Source organism: Nipponia nippon, unplaced genomic scaffold (genome assembly GCF_047370975.1).
Source record: "Nipponia nippon isolate SJK-2023a ecotype South Korea unplaced genomic scaffold, ASM4737097v1 scaffold_25, whole genome shotgun sequence".
Taxonomy (NCBI): Eukaryota; Metazoa; Chordata; class Aves; order Pelecaniformes; family Threskiornithidae; genus Nipponia; species Nipponia nippon.
The window spans coordinates 408,917-431,615 of record NW_028262342.1 but is presented as its reverse complement, the minus strand read 5'-3'; the positions used below and the strand labels follow the sequence as shown (position 1 = coordinate 431,615).

Sequence of the window (22,699 nt, the reverse complement as noted above, 5' to 3'; positions counted from 1 at the left end):
TCCTCAGTGCCTGCCGGAGTGCAGATATCTGGACCTTCAGGTTCCTCCAACCCAGCCCCAAGATGCTGCAGCAGAGCAGATGGGGGCCAGTTTGGGGTCTGGACAACACATCTGGGGGATACCGCACTAGGGCATTTGATGAGTTTTATGCAAAATGTGAACCTCTGCAGATTCTCCTGTTTTCACATAGCATGGAGGGCTGTGCCCTGGAGGTGACCTGCTCATGGTTTGCTGTAGCAGAAGTCAGAAAGCAGTGAAGGGGAGTGGGTGGTCCTTGGGGTGGGACACAGCTCCCCACTCACCAAGGGGCATGTTAGCCAGCGTGGGTTTAACAACTGATGCCACATCACCTTGTAACTTTGCATTCCCCTCTGGATGGCTGCAAGACTCGTTGCATGGCCAGTTCCTGGCACGAGGGGCTGGGGGAGGCTGGGGCAGTGGTGGCTCTGCAGGGGAGAGTGAGTTACTTACAGAATCTTCAGGCTGTAGAGGCCAGAGAAAGCTTCCCCTGGGATCCTGGAGATCTGGTTTCCAGAGAGGCGTCTGCAGCGAAAAGAAGAGCCAGTGTCAACATCCTTGTAATGACAGTCCCGTGTCTGCAGAGGCTTAACTATTCATGCATCCCCCTTGGGGAGGAGGCTGCGACACCTGCAAGATGAGCCATGCTCATGCGCTCAGGCAACCTTTGCGTATGATCCCCTCTTAAAGCTTGGGGAACACGCAAAGAAATAATAGTTTATTACTCCTGCCAGACTTGAATCCAGTGTTTTCAGCATCCAGTGACAGCTCATGGCTGAAGTCATTTCCTGGATACCCACAGAGGACCCCACTCCATGGAAATTACAGCACAGGCTGCCTATGAGAGGGACCTCTGCTCGAGGGCACTGACCAACCTACAGACCCTGCTCTATGCCAGACACCTGGCAGTGAGGGTGGAGCAGGGGAAGAGCTACTTTCTGCTTGTTCATGGTCCTGGGAGTACTGTCCCTAAACCACAGACCCTTATCTGTCCCTTTTGTCTGCATGAACTTGCATCCTGCAAGTTCTCCTTTGTCCTGTCCATCAAAGCTCAATGCCACCTGATTTACTTCCAGTCCTTCATTCCCAGCCCTGCTTTGACATGTGTGATCACAGCAAACGCCCAGTTCCTTCAACACACGAGAGTTTGGTATTGCTGCTGTGTGGGGAGACCAGGGAAGGGGCTGGAGATGGGGACTACCATGCAGGTGCCAGAGAAGAGCCAGCTCATCTGAGTATAGTTTCCAAATCCAGGACAGAAAAGTCAAAAGTGGTTCTCAGATGAGCTATGGTTGGAGAAAACCATAGGAGGGAAGACGAGGATAGGAACAGTGCAGCCAGGAAAGGAGATGAATGTGAAGGAATGGGAGAGGAATACAAAAGTGAAGAGCAGCATCACAAAGGAGAGTGTGACCATCAGGGACATGGCACAAAGACCAAGGGACAATGTTCAAAACTGGCTGAAAGAATTTATCCAAGGAAACCTGTGGGATTGACCATTGTACAGCACCATCTGATCAGCGTGCTCAAATTTTAGCAAGGCTCAGAGCAGGCTGGGACATTAACAGGTATTTGGATTTTTCACTGACATTGGAAAATGCATCACTGTTACCATCACTTCCACTGACAAGGACAGCGGTCCTGAGAGACCATGGTGGGACTCTGTGGTGGAGCCAGGAGTAAAGTCCAGGACTCTTGAGTCTAGGCTTGACCTAAAGAGAATCTTCTCCTTCTCCTCCTGTTTCTCCCATGAGGACAAATGTGGACCATCAGCCAGAAACCATGAAGACAGGTTCAACAACCTGATTAAGACCCCAAATTACTACTGCATTTGTGCTTTACTTTCTGATCCCCAAGTGGTCAAACAGAGGTCAAGGTTGGACTTCTCCATAGTCACAGGGTAAGAAACTTCTTGTTGTCCGCTTGACTTGGAGTGGAATACTGCATCTCCCAAAGGAGACAGTGAACAACATTTGTGACCAGGCTCATCGTCAGTCTCTCAGAAAGTCCAAACCAGGCCCAAGAGGTTGGGCACAGATGCTGGCAAGCTTGTTGTATTCATTTAGCATTGACAAAGCCTGTTTCTTTTCAGGCATTTTGGCTGCGAAGGAGACAGGTGTTGAGGATGAGCAGCGTAATCCAGGCTGGAAGAAGAGTGCATTGCAGTGAGGACTCTGCAAAGGTCATGGAGAGGATCTGAGCTGTTCTGGGGAGCCACACTCACCGGTGGTGGGGCAGGCATGTGCGGGTGCCCAAGGTCTCTCCCTCCCTGTCTCTCCCCTCTGGAATCTAGAGAAAATTGCTCCCATAATTAGGCCTCCGACAGCATAAACAGCACAGGGTCGTCTCTTTAATGTGTGTGAGCAGGTTGTAACCTGCCTCTCTGCAGTATGCAAGCCGCCTGGCAGGCTGGGCTATTTGTCACTTGGGGGCTGTGATTTGGGGTAATTGCTCCTTTTGATTGCTGATTTCCACATGGTAGGGAGTGTTATCCAGGAGACTGGAGTGCTCGCCTGGAGGAGAGGTGCTACTGCACGGCATCTTCAGCCTGCTCCCAGCATCCATCCTACCAGGCTGTGCTTGCTCTGTGGGGGCTGTCTGTCCTCACCTCTCTGGAGCTCCTGTCTGCCCCCATGCCTTCGCTGGCAGCAGACTACATGTATTCACAGTTAAATGTGCCTCTTGACTTGTTTCCTGGCAGCTCTGCACCTTTACATTCATTTTCCTGCGTGTGTTTTAGTGTTTGCCAGGTTCCTAAATGGATCTGGGACCTCCAGGATTAGCAGGAGAGGAGTGTGGAGCTTGGATGGAGCCTAGGCTGGGGCTTCTGGCCTCAGAACAGGATGGCAGGGAGCCCCATGTGCTGCTGGGACACGTGCTGAGCCAGCTCGTGGCATCTCAGCACCATGGCCAAAACAGACATGCTGGGAAAAACTACTCTGCGGGAGATGCCCTGGTTTCACTGGGCACCATCTCTGGGTGAATTTAGAGAAACAAAGCATCCCCCAGCCCCATGAAGGGCAGCCATGCCTGCCTGTTGCTGCTGCTTCTGTCCTCGTCCCTGCCACACTGAGACTATGTTGTGTCCCTGGCTCACCTCTGGCCTCTGGGTCTTCTCTCTCTAGCTTTACCTCCTCCCTGCTGCCAGGGCAGCCTAGCTTTTCTCCTCAAGGTGTAGAGCTCCGTGCTGAGCCAAGGAGCAGGCACAAAGGGGGGCACCAGCCACAACCACTTCACTCAATCCACTTCCCAAGGCAATCGCCAGTGCTGTTGGGGTCCAAGATGGGCTCTGCTTACTTGTATACATGCAGAGACTGGGAGGTGGGAGATGTCTGTGTTCGTGCACACAGGCTGAGGTTTCCCTTTCCTAGAGGGTTACATGGCTGTGACGTGCACACAGGGTCCTGAGGCGTGGGCTTTGGAGGTTTGCTGTACCTCCCTGGACAGGAGCTGCACGATGCTGTGTGTGTGGTAGCCAGGTGTCCCAGGCAAGGGGGGCACGGCTGTCCTATCTCTCCAAAAGTAGGTCAGGAATGGGTAGGTCTTTTGGGGTGTCCTGTCCAGCAGGAGGAGTGGCCACTGGGAAGAGATGCCTGCTTCCATGTTGTTAGCTCCTGTGCCAGTTCGTGTAACAGATGCAAGACACAAAAGACTCCCTGTGTGTTGACCCTTCCTCTGTCCGTGGTCACTTGGTAATCTCCCTAGTGCTTGGTTCCCTCTGTCCCTCTCACTCAAACTTTTCAGAAATCTCCCAGCCTGGCAGACAGACACCCGTTGAACACATCTCCAAAAGCCACATTCCACAGGAAATTCACTGAAACAGTCCCTTCCTTTCTATTTAAAATGGAACAATAACATTTGAAGTGATGCTGCCAGTGTGACTTCCCCTGAGACAGCTCTTCATTTGCTCCTTCTGTGGAGAAGACTGAAGCAAATAAACCCACCAAGAAGGACTGAGAGGTGGCATTCGCTTGTACCCTAAGCACATAGCGGGAAGAGGAGCTGCTCTTGCAGGGGTGAATGTCTGGTCCACAGCACACGAGCTCTGCTCCAGGCCGGCTCAGGTCTCTTTTTAGGATAGGCAGACTTGATTCAGCTGTATGCCCTGACATCCTGGAGCTTACACCGTAAGACTGGGTTGGGAGAAAGGGAAAGCTCTGGATTTAAAATGACCGATTGAAGAGAGGGAGAAGGGGCAGGTGGAAGGGGAGGGTGGGAGCTGGAGCTGGCTGGCTTGCTTTGAAAGCTCGCATGTTCAGTGGATTTTGGATTCTGCTCCCCCTACCTTCCCCACTCCCGTGATTTCTGGGAACATTCCTCCAGGCTTTGATGTGCATTCCCAATACACTCCAAGTTGGAACAAACTCATGGTTTACCACCTCATGGTTGCTGCAGTTCAGTTACCACAGGCTCCCACCCCCTCCTGTATCTTGGGCTTCTTGGTCATGCTACAACTTCCATGGCACGCCCAAAGGCTGTTTGTTGGGCATGATCGCTCATGTCATGTGCTCAGGCAACACGATGATGCCCTTATCATTCACATTAGGAGGCAGGAACATTGCCCATTGGCAGGACAGGACAAACATGTGTGTCCATATCCCAGTGGAATTTTCCCCTTGCCAGATCTTTATTGAGCATGTCAGCCTCCCCCTTTGATCTCCTGCTCTGGTTCATTTCTCAAGCACTAGCACTGTCAAGGCAGAATCTGTGCCCAGATAAACTCTCCATGCTCCTGTCTAAACAGTGTCATCACGCCAAGACCGTGCCACCTCCTGGGCACACAGGGGACCAAGGGCCCCGTGTTATGCTCGAGTTTGTTCTCGTGCTGGCGCAAAAAAAGGAATGAAGCCAATTAAGTTATGCAAGTGAAAACATGGTACATTTGAGAAAAGAGCCAGGCTTGGACTCTCCCTTCCCACACAGGAATCTGCAGCTGGTCCTAGTCTGGTATCACCTGGAGGTGTCTCTAACGTGGTCTTTATTGCCTTGTTCCATCCCTGAGGAGGAGACTATGCAGGCCTGTTTCTAACTCTGCTCTCCGTGCCCCCACCAAATGCCTGTTCCAACTCGATAGATTGATGGCATTCGTTTCTTTTGTTTATGGTCCTCAAGCCAGTTTTCAACCCACACGAATGTTCATATGCAAGCTAGTTTGGATTAATTTGCCAAGTAAGATTAAATAAGACACAACTCCTTAATGAACAACCCAATACAGGACACTGAATGCCTTCATTCCATCCCCTTATGTTATAAACTGTCAAGGTTTTAGGGGAGATTTGTTACCTCTAAGCCTTCAGAGCAGTTTTGACTTTTGACTCTACTCTGGATGCCCCAGTTGGGGTACCCCAGAACAGAGTTAGCCATTTGGAAGGTAGTTTTCAGGAAAATTGGGGCAAACTATCCTCACTTGCAAGGATTTTTCAAATGCTGAATGCTATCCCCAGCCTAACTGGAGTCGAAAAATAATTGAAATCTATAAATTTTCACAACATTTTGAATTTGACTTGGGCTCCTTCAATAACTTGCCTTCATTTTCCAATGTGCGAGATGGAGAACCCCCCAGAAGCCCTCCTCTCCTGTCCCCACCTGTACCTTGGCCAACATCTGTCTTTGCACCATGCCAGACTGCACCTTTGGAAGGCTTTATCAGAAGAATTATCCTCTAACCCTCTCTCTGCTGTTGCCCACCCACTGAATCGACAACCAGTGCTGTTGTCTGCCAAGGATCAATGTCAACCAGGAGGACAGAAAGTCCTGGATGAACCAGGGCTAGCTGCCTTGTTGCTAGCAAGTTGCGGAAGAGCCACAGCAGTGTGCTCCGTCGCAGCATCCTGGTACCTTCTCAGACACAGGAGCTAGGCAGCGTCCTGGGGGAACCATGGTGCCCAGGTATTCAGAGGAGCTGCAGCTGCTCACCTACAGCCATCTGGAAATGGAGAGCTGTGTCAGGCAAGGCAGCTACCAAGGGAGCAGTGATGCTGCCTCCAAATCTCAACATGGTAAAGCAAGGTCATGGCCCTACAAGCATTTGTCTCTCTGCCAGAGACCTCTCGAGCCTGCTGTGTCATGGAAACCCACCAAAGCTGCTCTCCTAGAAGTACCCTGCTCCAGACACGTTACTGCACTGCACCATGGTGCCAGCACACTTGAACATCACCCAGAAATGTCAGCACCCCTTTACACAGCAGAGCTATCACTCCAGAAAGAGTCATGCCCCAAAGCCAGCATCACTGCAGTGCTGCCTCTCACAAGAATGAGATTGCCTTGGAGTGAGACCCTGTGCTGGACAATACCCCCAAAGATGGATATCTATCTCAGGTGTCTGGGAGCTGACGTGAGCGCTGGTGGGTGCTCCAGCACCAGACAGGGGCACACTGCAGCAGTGCTGGTGGTCTGTAATCCATGATGATTTCACTGCTCCTTGCACCCTCATGGGAAAGGAGGGGAAGGGGGTTTCTTCCCTGGTGCAGGGAAGGAAGAGAGGGCTGCTGTGCTCACTTTCCCAGCATACATGCTTGCATTTTATTTCATTTTGCTTTTATGCTGTTTCTTGGCCTCCAGTCTCTTGAGTTGCAAGAGCTGCCTGGGAAAGGGAACAGCCTGCAAGGGGAGGCCACGGTGTGGGTCCTGAGCCTGCTGTGCCTGCATCTATGCAGAGGCACGGCGCTCCCCGTGATGGTGAGTCCCTCTGCCCGCGGGGCCTGAGAAGAGGCAGGTGAAAGAGCCAGTGGCTGGGAAGGGGTCTGATCTTGCCGCTGTGCCCTGAAGCAAGAGGTGAATGGCAATGAACACCTGCCTTTGGCTGCAGTTTCTCTTCTTGGCACCAAGCGCTCGTGTTTGGATTCAAAGCGCGGTAACAAAGCCCTTGCCGGCGAACACATTTCAACATGTTATTATTCCCAGGCCAGCTTTCAAGATCCTCTTTCTATTCCTTCTGTACTGATTGCTCTTGTTTCTCTTGGCTCCCAGCTCTGGCTTTTCAGGCTTCATTAACTGGAATTTATTAGCAACTTTAAACAATCTTCCTGCTGCCAAAAAGAGAGAAAGAAAGAAAAGAAGGAAAAAAAAAAGAAAGAAACAAAGAGGAGACACACTAAACTCCGGGCTGCTCCCTGCCTGTGTGAGGCCCAGGTCTGAACACCTCTATCACTGGAGGCTTTCTTTGGAGGGAAGGACTGGTGAGTGCCTGGGCTGGGACTGTGCCTGCTCCCGGTGCAGCCTCTTCTGTCTCTGCGCTGTTTCCACGCCAGAGCTGGAGGCTGCTGGTGACAGAGGAGAGCACAGACTGATGGAGAGCCATTGGAGGAGTCCTCGGTGGCATTGCCTCTTCAAAGCCAGATGAGACTGGAGAATCTGGTCTCTTGGCAGCCTCTGAACATGAGTGCTAATTGCATCCGCAACACCTTCCTGAGCAGCTTGCAGTAAAAACTAATGACTAACAGGTCCCGGCACACCTGAGAGGCCCGTTCTCGTTACTGGATGGATGGGTAAATAGAGGCACTGGCAGGGAAAATTGCTTTACCAAGACCACACAGTGAGCGAGCAGTTTGGGCTGGAGCGGTCCTGGTGCCCTCATCTGCGCCCTAACCACAGCGCTGCCTCCAATCCCTTGTGGGACATAGCCGTTTGGTCTCTGGAGGGGAGCTGAGCCAATGCAGTCCTGTGGGACACAGCCCAGCTGGACATCGTGGTGTGACCTGGTGATTGCTTCGCTGCCCTCAAGACCCTCAGGTGCCACCCTGCTCTCACTTGCTCCTTGCATGCCCCCACCCAGCATGGGTGCCTGCAGAGGACTGACATACTCGGGGCTCAGGTGGATCCAGCAACCTGGATTCGCAGTGCTCCACCGCAGCCTGAAGGGTGTGCAACATGGCACATTTGTCCTCAGTGTCCATGGGACACACACGCTTCATCTACCCCATTTTGCAACTTTCTTTCCCCTTCCCGTTATTCCTGTTCCTTGGTCGAACCCCAGTTCCACGCACAAGCTGAGCCTTGAGTCGAGCTGATCTCTGACTTTCATGAAACTCCACCTTCACGGGGAGCCTGAGACAGTGCTAAAATAGAGGCACAGAAAGAAGAGGAATCATAAAATGTGTGAAACACCAGCTCTCCTCCAAGCCGCTGTGACCCTGGGCTACTGGGACTAGATCTAACGAGAGAAGATTAGCAGCAGCAGAGCAGGAGAGAGGAAATTTGAGGAGCTCGTGGAGGAGGCAGAGGAACATGGACTCTCTCTGACTGTGAAAGAAGATGACAGTTACAGATCACATTCACATGTGTTCAAGGGCCAGGGGTGTCAGGAGTTTCTGGGATGTTTCTCAGTATTCGACCAAGGTTAAAACATCCCTAACATATAAGAGTTTCCAGGGGACCTGAAAAGGAGATTTGAAAGTCTGTGTTGAATTTGGCAAATATTTCTGGCTGAGGAACCTGTGATTTATTTCAGAATGTTCAAGCAAGCATCTTAAGTCATCTTTGCAATAAAGCAAATACCATTTGAAATACCATTTTCTTTTCAAGTTTGACCCAAAGTAAAAGAGTAAAGGTTAAGAAGTAACCTGAAAATGAAAATGAAACAAATTTTTTTGTTTCGGGTCAAGGAACTCTTTTGTGTTGACAAAAGCCCCAGAACATCCGTTTTGGTTCACCCTGAATTGAATTTTTCCAGTTTTGTCCTCAGTTGCTGCATCCTCCAGCCTGTTAGTTTATCAAGGATGTTGCAGGGAACATAACAGGGTATGAGGCAGGCTGGGGCTGTAAGGTCACCCAAAATCCCTGGAGATGAGAAGCCTGCTGAAAGCTTTCCATCTGAATGAAGACAGGCGCTTGCAGCAAGGATGGGCTGCAGCAGAGCCCTCGTCTTCACTGTCAGCCCTGGAGGGCAGGCAGGCAGGCAGGCAGGCAGGCAGGTCTTCCTCCTCCCCAGGAGGCACTAACGCTGAGATGCCTGGATTGTCCCTCATTGCTCAGCAGTGTTTTCTGGTCTTCACTGACTCAGCATGTCCCAGGACAGGCAGTTCTTCCATGGGGGGAGTAGACAGAAGGCTTGGTCTCGTGTGCTATGTGTCATCCCAGTAGACCCAAGGGAATGTGTTCAGCGTAGATGAAATCTGCAGAGGTTTGGGCTGTGAAACCTGAACAAACTTCTCTTGAGGATTGGTAAAGAGGCAGAATTTGTTTCCTTGATTCTTGTGCACATCCTGGCACAGAGGGTGATCCCATCCCAAATGTGATGGTCCTGAGGTAATGTTTTGGGATGAAAGTTTGGTAAAGATATAAGTGAAAAGAGCAGAGGAAATGCCAGGCAAGTTGCATTACTCATTGATGACAGCCCTATGAATAATGTATATACATACACTGTCCCTGTCTAGATGCTGTTGTTGAAAGAATCACTTTAGATTTCTGATAATATACAAAAATAATTTCTTTCTTGATTTCATATCAACTTCTTGATTTGCATAAACAGGATTACTGTATTATTGCTATCAAATTCAAGCATGAACTTGGATATGCATAGATATATAATGCTGCAGTTTCCAGTTCTTCTCCTAACTGTGATGATTTTTCCTAGTCAAAATACCTTTGCTTTCTGAATGAGGACTTGTGGCATTTTGAACCTCTAGCAAAATGTTCTCTAACAACTTCCAATTATTTTTCAGATTTTCCTGTTTCAACTTTTCTTCTTTGTCTGTTTCATTCACAATTATTTTTGGCTGTGTGAAGCTGGCTCTTTTGGAGGCTATGAATATTTATTCATTGCTGGTTGAGACTGTTCTGTTTGTACATGACATGTAATCAGGACACAATTGCTTGCAGCAAGACAACTGTTAAATGTATACAACAGAGTATGGTTTCTGTGTGTGAAAAGCTGTACTACCCCCATTGAGTGCTTTGGGTATCCACACTTCAACACAGATGTTGACAAAATGGAAAAAGAAAGGCTACAAGATGGATGCAAGGTCTCAAAACCCCCACCTTCTGTGGGTAGCTCGAGCTCCAGAGCTAAGGAAGGATAAAAAATGACTCCTGCTCAGTCTGTACATGCCTAATGTCCGTGCCTAATGTCCTCTCCTAATGGGAGGGGAGTTTGGGTAGCTGGGGTCTTTACAAGGCTAATGAATAAAAGCTATAGACAGATGAAGATGAGTTGCAAGACCATTTGAAGTTAAAAACCTATACTATGATTTGATAATTATCAGATTTGACCTGTAGTGGGAATAATGAACAGCAGTATCTGGTCTGGACTCTTTAATCAAGACTGAATGTTCGAAGAAGTAAGTTTGTCTTTGCATATGTGTGTTCACAGAAGTACATCCACTCATCTACAAACTCTTTTCTAAATCACAGACAGGACTTTCTGCTCATGACAGTGGTGCCCAAGCACTGCACACAGTCACACAGGGCAGAGGCTCAGGTCAGTAAGGTGTTAGACAGGTCAGCACCACAACCTGTGCACATCACCGGCATTACACTGTACTACTGGATGCTGATGATTCAGGGTCACTCCACTGCAGAGCATGTGGGATAGAACATCTGGGAGATGAAAATGCCTCCTTTCAGGGTCATGAAAACACCTCTTCTGTAGGCAATTCTGATATTTTGGAAACTACCATTTTTGAAATGTCAATGTTGTGTGTGACAGTGGCTGCAAGAACTGATTCAGTAAAGTCAAAGTGTTTCATTTAGACAGATTAAACTGTAGTAAGGGTTATATATACAGTAAGTTTACAACACATACATCAAATGCAGCATTAATATCAGTATTTCATGCAATGTAATAATAGTGTTTTGAAGAAACTGCGTTTTCCAACAGAAGCTATTGTGTTGAAAGGAGCAACAGCATGAGAATAACACCTGGAGGTATTTCTCATGGTCAAGTGGAATAAGACCATGCAGGTGCAATTTACCCATGCAGAAATGGCCAACCTCAATCTTCTGTCCCCCAGGCTCCCATTTTTGGGGCTCCCAAGGGATTCCAGTGGTTTCTAATGCTGGTGGTTAATTTTCACACTTTCAGAGGTGGGGCCACTCCTTCACTGACACACAGCCACATGATGATCCCCAGGGATTGTGATTGCTGCTGTGTCTGAGTGTGCCTGCTCAGACCGCAGTGCACGCTGGTGTGTGGTGGGACACCTCAGCCTCTGGGGCAAATTTTTTGGGCTTCAGTTGCCCAGGCTCATTGCCATCTGAACTGCAAAGTGCCTGGGAGCTAAAGTGTCGCTGGACTGCAGGAGGCTGTGAGGGGGACTCTGTGCAGAAGGGTGTATGAAGCTCCCTGTTTGCTGGCTCTGCTCCAGGGTACAGTGTCGATTTTTGCTATGCAAAATGGGTCCTCTTTTATTTTGACTTTTGGCACATGGAACTTCTCAGCCTAAAGGTAAGGTCCTCAATCAAATCCTGCAGCTAGAGTAGCAAATAAACCCTCTCCCAGCACGCAGCCTCCTTCCATCTCAGCCTGTATCCCCAGTGACAATGCTGGGGGTTGCTGCTGGAGCCACAGGCACTGTCTCCAGCGTCCCCCCTGCCACCCCGACCATGCTCTGCCCAGCGCGGCCGCCCCATACTTACAGCTCTTCCAGGAACCGCAGGTGACGGAGACTGCTGGGCTGCAGCTGGCTGATGTTGTTCATGCTCAGATCTCTAGCGGGGAAGACAGACAGAAGTCTCTGATCAGTCATGCTGTGGTTTGCACAGAATAAACCCCAGTGCCAGGCTTTGCGTCCCCTGTCTGCTAAGAGGGAAAGCACTTCAGGGAGAGAATCCCCTGCAAACTGCATTTCAGCATTAGCATCTTATCACAGCCCAGGCTCTGCCTGCAAAGGGATGAAGAGGAGTAACCAGACAGAGACACTTGCTCCTTCAGAGTGGTCTGCCTGAGCTTCTCCAGGTTATGGAGCAAGTTGGGACACTTCCTAACAGCACAAGGACTATTAGTGTCTCACATGTTTTGGAGAGTGAACAGGAAGCCCAGTGATGCTGGAGCAGGACGGTATGTCCTTGGGCCCAAAAGTGTCTTTCTGTGACCGCTGGTCGTGCCAGACACCACAGGGAGCTTTTCCAGTGCATGGATTGACAGCTGCTTTTGAGGAGACAGTGAGCCATGGAAGAAGGGGTACATCCTATTGGACAAGTCTGCTCTAAACTGGAAAAACTAGAGAACAGCGCCAGGAACGAGGGCTGGTCAGCTCTGTGGGTGACAAAGTCTGAGTTTAGGCGTTGGAAGGAATCTGTCTGCTTGTGCTTGTCTCAGCCTTTTTCATCTCCAGCTAAAGGCTCACCTCCTATCTGCTTAGGGTCTGACAAACCCTCATAGAGGAGACTCCGCCACAACCCAAGGGGACCAGGGGGTCTGCTGAGTCTTAAGCCCTTAGCGCGTTACAGAGTCACTGTGAGCTGCCCGCTGCAGAGCTGTCATCATCTTAGGATATAAGAGCAGCAAAATCTGCAGGAAAAGGTGCATTAGACAAGCTGGCCGTTGGAAAAAACAAAGATGCGTCTGGGCTACGAGGCTCTTCAGGAGGTCTGATACTTGATAGCTGCAACCCTGCCCTCATGAGCAGCTTCACATGAAGAAAACTGTGCTTGTTTCCCATGTCTGGAGCAAGATGTGTCCAGGTGACTGCAAGTGAGCATCAATTTTTACAACCATGAGGAAAGATGAGGTGAAATTAAAAGCTGGCATGGTTAAAACCAATGGGAATGAATGGGCCATATCCCCTACCAAGCAAAGCAATCCTAGTCAAACGCCATTTGAGGCACTGGGTAGACTCATATGGTGAAGAAGAGGCTATTTTTGATCATTGTGTATAGACAGGACACTGCCTGGCTCCTTCAGCCTGCTTAGACTAAATGGCAGAGACAGACAGGTTTCTCTCTTGTAATGTGAGAATAAGGAGGCACAATATAAAAGTAAAGGCATTTTACTTTACTCTTTCCTCCAATAAATATCACGGACTCATGAGCTTAAGGAAGGATGTGACGCCCCCCCAGTATCATTGAGAATCTATCTTAGTGTTGGACAAATGCATGGAGGAAGGAGGCTTGTGCCAAGGACAAGGACTGAAGCATGAAAGAGAAAAGTTACCCTCAGCAAAACCTAGCCTTACGAGAGGGACCTCCCTGAGCTGGCTGCCACCTGCACAACGCACTGTCATTTGAACAGAGATCCTGCAGACCCAAGATGTGAGACTGCAGGTGACATATCAAATGCCCCGGAGCATCACAGGCTGGCTTTGGCCTCTGGGTAGGAAATTGCTTCAGTGGAAAATAGGTTTATGGAAAAAATTACTCAAATTTTTTTGTATTCTTCAGTGAGAAAATTCTGAAGTTCTACTAGTAAAGGGGCTTAAAAAGTTTGGGGGTGTAGGCGTCTTCATTTTGCACCATTTTCCACAAAAGAACCCCACTTTCTTACCAGATCTATTTGGCATTGGTGGAGGCAGGTTACACCTAGGGAGGGCCTAAAGCCTGACTTTACAGTTTCTCTGGAGATGTGTCCTGTGACAAAACTGTGCCATTTGGTGAGCATATTTGAAGATACTCCTGGCAAAGTTTGTTGTTTTTTTTTTTTTTTCTTTATAACTTTCTCCTCTCCAAAGAAGTGGTGGAAAAATTCCCAAAAGACCTATGAGAATTCAAAATTCTGTTTTCAGAATGAATGCAAAAATAAAGTTATTTTCTGCATTATTCTATGTGCAACACTGCATTCTATATTTGGATGATCCTGTGATACAACAGAAGGGTTAAAATATTGTTTTGTGCCGCTTCTATTTTTATTTTTAAAACCCTAATGGCAGTTGATTCTTAACACCCATTAAAACATCTTTTTTTCCTACATCAAAGCGTGTCCTGTTTATGTTGTAATGAATCAGTTTGATGTTTTGACATGCTGTGAAACAATTTAAAAAAACTGAAAAATAATGTAAAATGAAAGGCAATGAAACAAAACACAGATCTGAAACATCCAAGATCTCCTTGAAATTCCTTAAGTTGCCTTCTGCTGACTGTGTAGGGAATACTCCTTGCTCACTGCAGAGGACACTTTTCAAACCTCGTTGAACACATTTTGGGTGCCCAGCCCTTTCCTAGGCATGATGGGGACAGCTGCCTGTTCCACGCCCCTGGGCGGGCAGGGCTTGCAGGGATGCACAGACCCTCAGCATCAGTCATACTCAGCAGCACTTCAGTATGTGGCTGGTGGTAATGGGGAGGCCAAAGATGCTTTGACCCCTTCTTTCCTCCCCCTTGATCCATACCCTGACGAGGAAAAAAATACACTGGTTTCTGAAGAAATCTTCCAAAAGGCAGAGGAGAAATACTATTATCCCATCACTCAGCCTCACAGCTCCACCTTGCATGACTTTTCTTGAAATGCCCTGCTCCTCTTCCTCACTCTCTTGCACCCGTGGGCCTCCTGGCCACAGACAGGTCTGAGGGAAGGGGCTCTGGCCCACCACCTCTTGGGGCAGTGAAGAAAAATCCAGCCCTGATTTCCCAGACTATTGCATGGGGAATATTTTGGGTCATTTTATTTAAAACTCACTGATGTTTTGGGTGTTTAGATGCTCTGGTCGTTTGCAGTCCTGCAGGACTTAAGTGCAACACACCTGCACTCACAATACTGAAAAGAGGAGGCCCATAGTGCAGACCCTGGCAGTGGTCTGCTAGCTAATGAACAGGGAGGCAAATATGGTGCCAATGACTCAGCTTGAGGACTGTGTTTACTGTTAACTCTCCAGCGTGATATCCCACGGGGGCCCACACCACCTCCTCTAGGGCAGTGGACATCACACCTGGCTTGGTGTGGTGGAGTTCCTGGACTGGCCATGGTACGACGACAGCACGGAGGGGATAGTGGAAGGACAGATGGTGTGAAGGAAGAACGAGTTCCTCCACGGGCTGGAAATGAACTTCCTGAGCACAGTCCTGGGCTCAGTGATTTTGCTAGCCACAAAAGCACAAGATGTTTCTCCACAGGCTGTCCGTGCTTGTGTGAAAGATGAGGCACAGGATTCTTGCCTGAAGTGTTGTGGGAGTAAATATTTGACTTATTACTCATGTAAAGATGTTGTTGACTTGTTGCTGTGTTTTCCCAAGCTCATGCTTTTCCTCTTAGTAAGGTTTCTTGTGTTATGTACATCCCCAGTGCATGCAAGAGTGGAAATGCTTCCTGTCAGGATCATCAGGGAAGCTATTTATCTCCTCAGGTGTTTGAGGGTGGTTACTTCAGCCAGCCACATTTAGTTAATTTTTAAAGGAACCCAAGGTGTTTGAACCTTGTTGGATTTTTTTTTTTTTTCCAGAAACATCTGGCAGAAGGATTAGAGATTCATGGACTAAATGGATTAGGGATTCATGGCCTAAATGGATTAGGGAATCCTAATCCAGTGGAGTCAAACAAGCATTGGGTGACTCATATCTAAGCATAGCTATTGTCATTTGCACCGGAGAAACCACTACAAAGATGGGGACCATACCATAGCAGGCATAGAAATGCACAAAGAACATCATAATTAAGATCCCTAAATCCCTTAAACTCTGGAAGAAATCAGAAAAGTAGGAGAGGAAATGGGGTGCTACAGCTTCACCCACACTTGCAACGTAGGACCAGCAGAGGAACTGTCCAGGTTCTTGCCCTTGAGTTCATGAGACCACACTGCATTGGTGAACTGGCACAAGCCATCCCTCTCCTGTCCCAGAGTTCCCGTGTTCCTCTTTCCCCAGTGACTGGCCTGTCTGTCCTCTCTGCAAGCTATCAAATAAAAGCAGGAAACCTTTCACTGTCAAATCATTTCGCGTGGCTGTGGTCTGAAATGCTGACAGTAAAGTGAACTACTCCACTACTCCCAGAACTGAAACTCTGTTCTGGTATCACCCACATTTACCCATGAAGCAATGTCTTTTAAGGCCTCTTGCATTAGGTGTTGAAATTACCTATGCTTTCCAATAGCACTGCACCATGGCTATAATTAGCGTGATTTAACATCCCCCCCTTCCCCAACTAATTCTAAACATTTATTGTAAGCATTTCTAACTTGTACCTGCAGGAAAACTGAGACACAGTTCATGGAAACTGAGCTCATGTGATTCAGCCTCAGACCTTACAACTACTCTGGCCCTCGAGGGGTTCCTGAAATTATTTGCTTTGATGTCGCCTTCTTTCATGAACAACCTTTGATTATTCACTGATTAGCTGATATTCCTTACCAACAAAATGACGTGACACACACCATGCGTTGGGTACTCCAGTAGGACTGTCTGCCATGCTCTTTAACAGTGCTAGACAATGGTTACCATGGTGTTTTAGTTCAGGGATGATAGGAGCTTTAAAGACCAAAGGAATTTATCTTTGGCATAATTGCACAGGCAGGTGGGATGCAGGCTGTGGTGCTGGTGCTCTGAAACGTGGAGCCATGGATGTCCCTACAGGGAGCAGCACAGTCCCAGTAGACTCTGTCCAGCTCCGGTGCAGGCACCTGCAGGACCTTGTACAAGTGCATGGTCTTAGGCCAAAAGGGAAGGTTTTTTATGCTACAATATGCAGGTATGCATGCAGGGCACCCTGTGATAGCTGCCCAAGATAGGCCTAAGCCATATCCCCAGGATGTACCTCTAGGGACAGTGGGATTGATGTGTCTCACACAAACTTAAGGTATCTAAACCTGCCCACAAAACTGGGGAGCAAGGAACCCTGTCTGTCACCCCCAAAGCTCCTGATATACCTCGTCCCAGACTATAAGCAAAGTGTTTCCCCAGAGATGCACTCTAATGTGAATTAATACAAGCAGTCAACAGACCTAAAGCAAAACAGGTTGAAGCCACACAGGAGTAACACAACGAGATTGTGGCTGCTCAGTCAGGAGGGTTTGAAGGTGCTATCTGCAGTTATATGGTCTTGGCTGAGGCCAAGCATATAACCTTCAGAGCCAGATGTGCATCTGGCTCAAGAGCTGCAAAGTGCACATGACTGGCAGAGAGATGGTGCTCTCCTGGAAGCCATCCCAGGGCTAGGACATTTCCTACAGAAAGAGCAGCTCCTAGCTATGGCTGGGAGAAGACATTCCCCAGCCATCTATCTCTGTGCTCCAAAGGAGCAGAAAGTCTGGTCATTAGCTTCAGTCCCCTGAGGTGCTCTCTGTGGGTCCCTTTGTCACTTAGCATGATGAGAAGCCTGTGTCCTCCTGCCATGAGAGCAGGGGGAAGTAGCTGTATTCAAGGAGATCTTTGATCTACAAGGTTTCTGCAAGCTCATGGTGTGGTTCAAAGGGCAGACCTTCACAGACTCAGCAGTCGGGTACTCTGTGGGCTCCTGGCTTCTTTCCTACCTCAGTGAAATCCCATACATCTGGCAACAGCTGGAAGTGATGACAGATGTTGCCCAAGCCACTGGACAGGATTTTCAATATTTAGGGAAATGGACCTTGTGCTCCTCTTTTGCAAGGAGGCAAGGTCGCCCCGAAGAACATATCTGACTGCTATCCTCAGGTTTTGAGCCTACAGGAAGCTACTAAGAATCCCAAATGGTGACTATCTTCTCAAGCCCTAAATTGATCCAGTATATGAATATCTTCACGTTTTTCAAGATGTTCAGGATATTAATGTGCTCTCTTCCCAGCATGGACTCAAGCTAGCTCCTCTCAGTGTTGGTGCTGAACACAGGAGTTCCTGCACTGTAAAAAAGACCTTCCTTACACTCAGGCAGTTGAGCAGGAATTTTTATGATTGTGGGGAGAAGCTAATGACCTGGTATCCTCTAGATTAATTAATTGCACAATTACAGCATTAAGGCCTCCCAGTCCATCAGTCTGATCTCTGGGGGAGCTGTAGAAACCAGACCAAAATTCCCATCCTTATCCTGGAAAGGTCCAACACTAGACCTGTTCTTGCAAGGCATGAAACACTCTTGTCTCTCTGAAATCACTAGGAGATGAGCAATGTCTCTACCTATCTTCTGGCCACTCTCATTAGCATCCAGTAAAAAACGCACAATTACACCACTTTTAGAAAAGAAGCCCAAAGGCAATAAATGATGGTTTTAGAAATTCTTTAGATTATTCTAGAGTGATTCATAAAGGTTCTTGTTATCTCCTTTCCTCTTTATCTTGAAATCTCCAAGGTCACCACAAAATGCGTGAATTGCTCGGGGTAAAGCTGGGGCTGATGTTAGAATGGTACTTGGAGCCATAGAGCCAGCTGAAATTTTTCCTAAAAGCCTGCAGGTTGAAAACTACGCTAAAGGTAGTCTCCATAAAGAAGAGGAGAAAGGGAAGATAAAGAGATCAAAGCAGTAAGAGCTCATTTGCATTACACCATATCTGGAGGCACCAGCCCTGCTTCAATCCCATATCACTGCAATAGGCAAGAGCAGAACGTGTTTCTACTCCCACCACTCCATGTTTGAAAATAGATCAGTCATCTTAGATCATCCCCCATGTGTAGGCCCTATCCGAGATCTCCACAATGTTTCAATAATAAAGACTCAGCCAAGGCCAGTTTGCCAGGGTGAGATTAAGCCCATCCCAGCACCAGCAGATCTTCAGAAGTCTGGTCTGTGCAGTGAACAGCAGTAACCTACGCCAAGCACAACGCTCATGCTGCTCTGGCTACTCCGCTTCCAGCTCCTCCCGTAGCTGCCCTGGCTCTGCACTGTGTTATGTGCCTTCCACGCATGAGAGCAGAAAGGGGCTGAGCAGAGGAGGTAGTGCATTTCTGCCCCTGCAAGTGGTTGATGTGAGAACAAGAAGAAATAACTTTTAGAAGCCAGGTCAGGGCTGTCAGCAAACACCATCTCATCCCAGGGCCCACAGGGTCGGCCAGGGGAAGGGCTCTCCCTGGACAGCAGAGGAGAAAGGAAGAAGATGTGGGGTGCACAGCCAAGGGTAGGGAGTAGGGCAGATCACTTGGCAGAACAGGCTGCAGCCACATGGAGGAGACAGGTCTGAGAAGCAGCAAGGAGCTGCCTCCAGAAGGCACTGTGTCATGGGACAGAGATGAAACTTGGGTCAGAAAATGAGGGCCGTTTTTCCAAAAAGGCAAAACTTCAATCTTGCTAAGTGTACTCCTAGAGATTTTTCTCATGGGCTCCATCTCCTGGCTGCAACTGTCCTAGTTGCCAGTGGGAAGTCCACAGGGCTATAAGAGAGGAAAGCACTTGTGCTGTACAAGGCAGGGAGAAGATGGCTTGTCTTGCTGGGTATAGCTCTTATGAGCACAATGGGCATTGACATCTTCTGGCCTACAGGTGTGCAAGTGCCCTGGTGCTTCCAGTGCCCATTGGCACAGAAGTGCTTCGACTGGAGTAGGGGAGTCCATGGACCAAACAGAAGGGGAGGCTGATGGAGCCTCCTCCCAGCCCCGCTGCTTCCACTGCCTGGACAAAGCAGTCAGTGCTCCAGGCTGCTTTGGGCTAGATGTTGGCAAGGACCATATTTCCCATTTCTGATACTGTTCCGCAAGTTCACATTTTTGGTGATTCCCATGAAACAGAAGTCCAGAAAGAATTGTTTTGGCTTGATCAAAACAATAAAAAATGTGGTTTTTTCTTTTTCTCCAGTTTTGACATTAAAAAAAATCATCACAGAAAGGACATTCGAAACCAAAAGCCATTTGAAGAGAAAAATACCTTCTGTCCTGGAAGTGCCCAAGCAGGACTTCTCAGCCTCTTTTTGAAATTCTTTTTACGTTTTTGCCTCACATAGTGGGACTTGGCCAATGGTGGAGCTGGGTCAACATGAACTTTTTCCTTAGTGTGAGCACATCAAAACCAAAAGAACCTCTAAACTAAAAAGAAATATTGGGCCATGAATGAGAGCAAGGAACATTTTTTTTAAACCAAGACAAATGAGATGTCAAGCAAATGTCCTTTCTGCCCGCTGTGTCCTTTGGAGCAGCCACAGCCCAGCAATGTCCTGACTTTTAGCAACTAAATGGTCTCCACTAAATCCCTGGAAAAAGCCTCACATTCCCTTGTGTCCTGAGTGTGGGTTTGTTCCCTGCCCTGCTCCAGGTCTCTGCTGGGCTCCGGCTCCCCACTCGCTGGGCTCTTTGGGAACAGACCTAGTCACTCTCATGGAAAGCGAAACCTCTCACCCTGCCGGAGTAGGTGTCCTCTTAACACCCAGAGCAGCTACCAGGGAAAGGTAAACTCAGGAGCATCTTCCTCTTTGCTGCCCAGCCAAACCCTTTTGAAAGAGATAATGAGCAGTAAACAACAAACAAATGCAATTGGTGGATCCATCACATTCCCCACGCAAATGTCCTTGAAATCAACTGAGTCATGGAAATACTGTGCTTTCAAGTTGGCATGTTCTACTTTGATTAAGGCAGGACATTAATGAAGACAAATGTTGTGTTGAGAAACTCTTACCCAGCTCTGCTCTGGGACACTAGCCACACTCGCCTGAGGGCTGGCTCGGGGGCACGGTGCTGTGTCCCAGGAAGAGCAATGAGGAAGGGTAGAATGTGGGGCAAGGCAAGCCAAGGATGGTTGTAAGCCGCAAGGCTGTTCTAGGGAGCCAGAAACTCCATGGCAGATGCACTTGCCAGCAGACCGGAGCTGTTCTGCAACCCGCTGTGCCTGAGAAGGTAGCTTGTGCGTTACAGTCTGCCCTGCCTTCTCCAGGCTCCTGCCCTCACCTCCAAGAAGACCCCTGTGGGCAGTTTCACTGATGTGCAGTGTACACAGGACTGTTTTTCTTCAGGCCAATAAAGGGCATTGCAGCCTCCCTGTGCCACTTGCACAGTTGATGTGGGAGGAAGCAGTGGGAGCACCATGGTTGAACCCCTGTTGGAGCCCACGTGGCGTGAACAGAAGTGAATTGCTACAGAGATATTCCTGGGAGAGTAAATGATCCACCTGGAAAGCATGGAGGAGCAGACACTGAAGGAGCAGGCAGATCATAGGAGAGGAAACGGTCTAAGGAACCGGGTCAATGGCAGAGACTGTGAGGAGAGGTGTGACAGAGAAGATGATGCTGGTTTGATGCACTAGGAGGATGTATTTTTTAGCTACAAATTACTGGTAAAGAATTTTGTAGGGTCCCTAGTAAGAAACTCTTACTATAAAGACACAAGACAAAGACACAGGACAAATTAACGGAGGATAGATCTACCTGTAACTATTCAGTATGATTGTCTAATGAATGCTGCATCTGGCTCAAGGGTGCCTAAACCACTGATTCCTAGGAGCTGGGGTGTGGGGGTCCAGCCAGGTTGAGGGCAATGCTTTTCCTTGTTCCTTTTGCTGCAGTCCTAAGGAAAACCATGAGTTCCTGCACAGGAAGAAGACCAAAGTGCTCCCATTTCATTGCTCTGTGTACCCTGCATCTGGGTTCAGTGGCTTTTTGGTTTGACCCAGAATGTTTTTTACAGGAGGACTGTATCAGCCATGGTAGATTAAGGCATTTTTCATACCATGCCCTTTGGGCACAGTTCGGTACCCATGCCTGATTCAGAGCACTTGCTGTGAGCTCTGGTTCTCCTTTGAGGAGCAGGCTGGGGTGAAGCTAGTGTGGTCTGCATGTACGTGCCATAGACATGCTTCTAACTGCATATCAGGGGCACATGCAACCACTTCTACCCACATCCTTCCTTTGATTGCACAAGGTTTGCACAAAGTGCTTTTGACCCCACATAGCCTGGAAAAGTATCAGCTGGAAATCTAAGAAGAGGCAGTATTTGAATTAGGGAAAAAAACTCTCTGAATACTGAATTCCACCTCTGCTTGAAAGTTGAAAGCCCTGCTGGACTCTTTCTAAGGTGCCCACAGTTAATTTGTGCACATGAGAGACCCTTGCACGTCTGGCCCAGAGCAGCCACCTCTGTCCTGTTTCTCTTCATTGCACGCATCCTCCCACCACTGCCAACTTCTGACCCCCTCAGCGTTGTTCAGGAATCCCTGACAGCTGATGCCCATCATCTCCAGACCCACTCAATTTACTGTCAGACCCCCTGAAAGGAGATGGTGGAGCCCATGGCAGGCAGGACATTGATAGCCTGTAATTGACCAAAAGTGTATGCGAACGTGTTGGTTTCTTTCACATCGAGGGGATCTGGCAGCACGTGGTTTTTCCTGTTAGTTCTCTGGCTGGCAAGGAATCAGAGAAAGGATCTGGCAGGCTGTATGGTCACAGACGGTGTGTGACTTCTGCCTGAGCTGGGGGCAAAAGCAACCTGCTGCTGAGACGGAGAAGAACCGGGGCAAGGCACTATTGGGAGAGCATTGGGCCAGGCTGCCTCTCCACTTGCAAGTCATATCTCGGGGGGGTTACACCACCTCATGTGTGGAGCAGAATCTGATCGCACAGTCCTGAGACTAGCAAATGAAGCAGTACACATGAACTGGAGGGTTGGAGGAGACACACTACTGAACCTCTGTGGAGTTTGTGTCTGTCACTAACTGGAAGAAGCAGGCAAAATTTGGAAATATTTTACAAGAGACAATTCTGATTTTTTTTAAATGAAAAATGTCAGAATGGCTGATTGAAATAGTTTATGCTGACATCGAAACATTTCATTCACTAAAAGCCAAGCCATGACAAAGTAATATTTAATGACAGACATTATCTGCATATATTAACCTGAGGTTGAATTCAGAAAAATCAGAAGTAAAACAAAACCCAAATTGAAACAAAACCTTTCACTTCAGATTCAAACATCTCCAATATGTTGTCATTCA

At 48.3% G+C, this 22,699-nt stretch overlaps 1 protein-coding gene across 1 annotated transcript in view; it reads right to left on the bottom strand.

Annotated features, from left to right (window-relative positions):
- The window catches only part of LGR6 (leucine rich repeat containing G protein-coupled receptor 6), a 149,553-nt gene that overhangs the window by 85,575 nt on the left and 41,279 nt on the right, over positions 1 to 22,699 (bottom strand). The window contains exons 2-3 of the mRNA XM_009463305.2: positions 11,593 to 11,664; positions 472 to 543 (exon numbers count right to left, since the gene is read on the bottom strand). Of these exons, the coding sequence (XP_009461580.2) occupies positions 472 to 543; positions 11,593 to 11,664 (144 nt within the window). The remainder of the gene's footprint in view (positions 1 to 471; positions 544 to 11,592; positions 11,665 to 22,699) is intronic.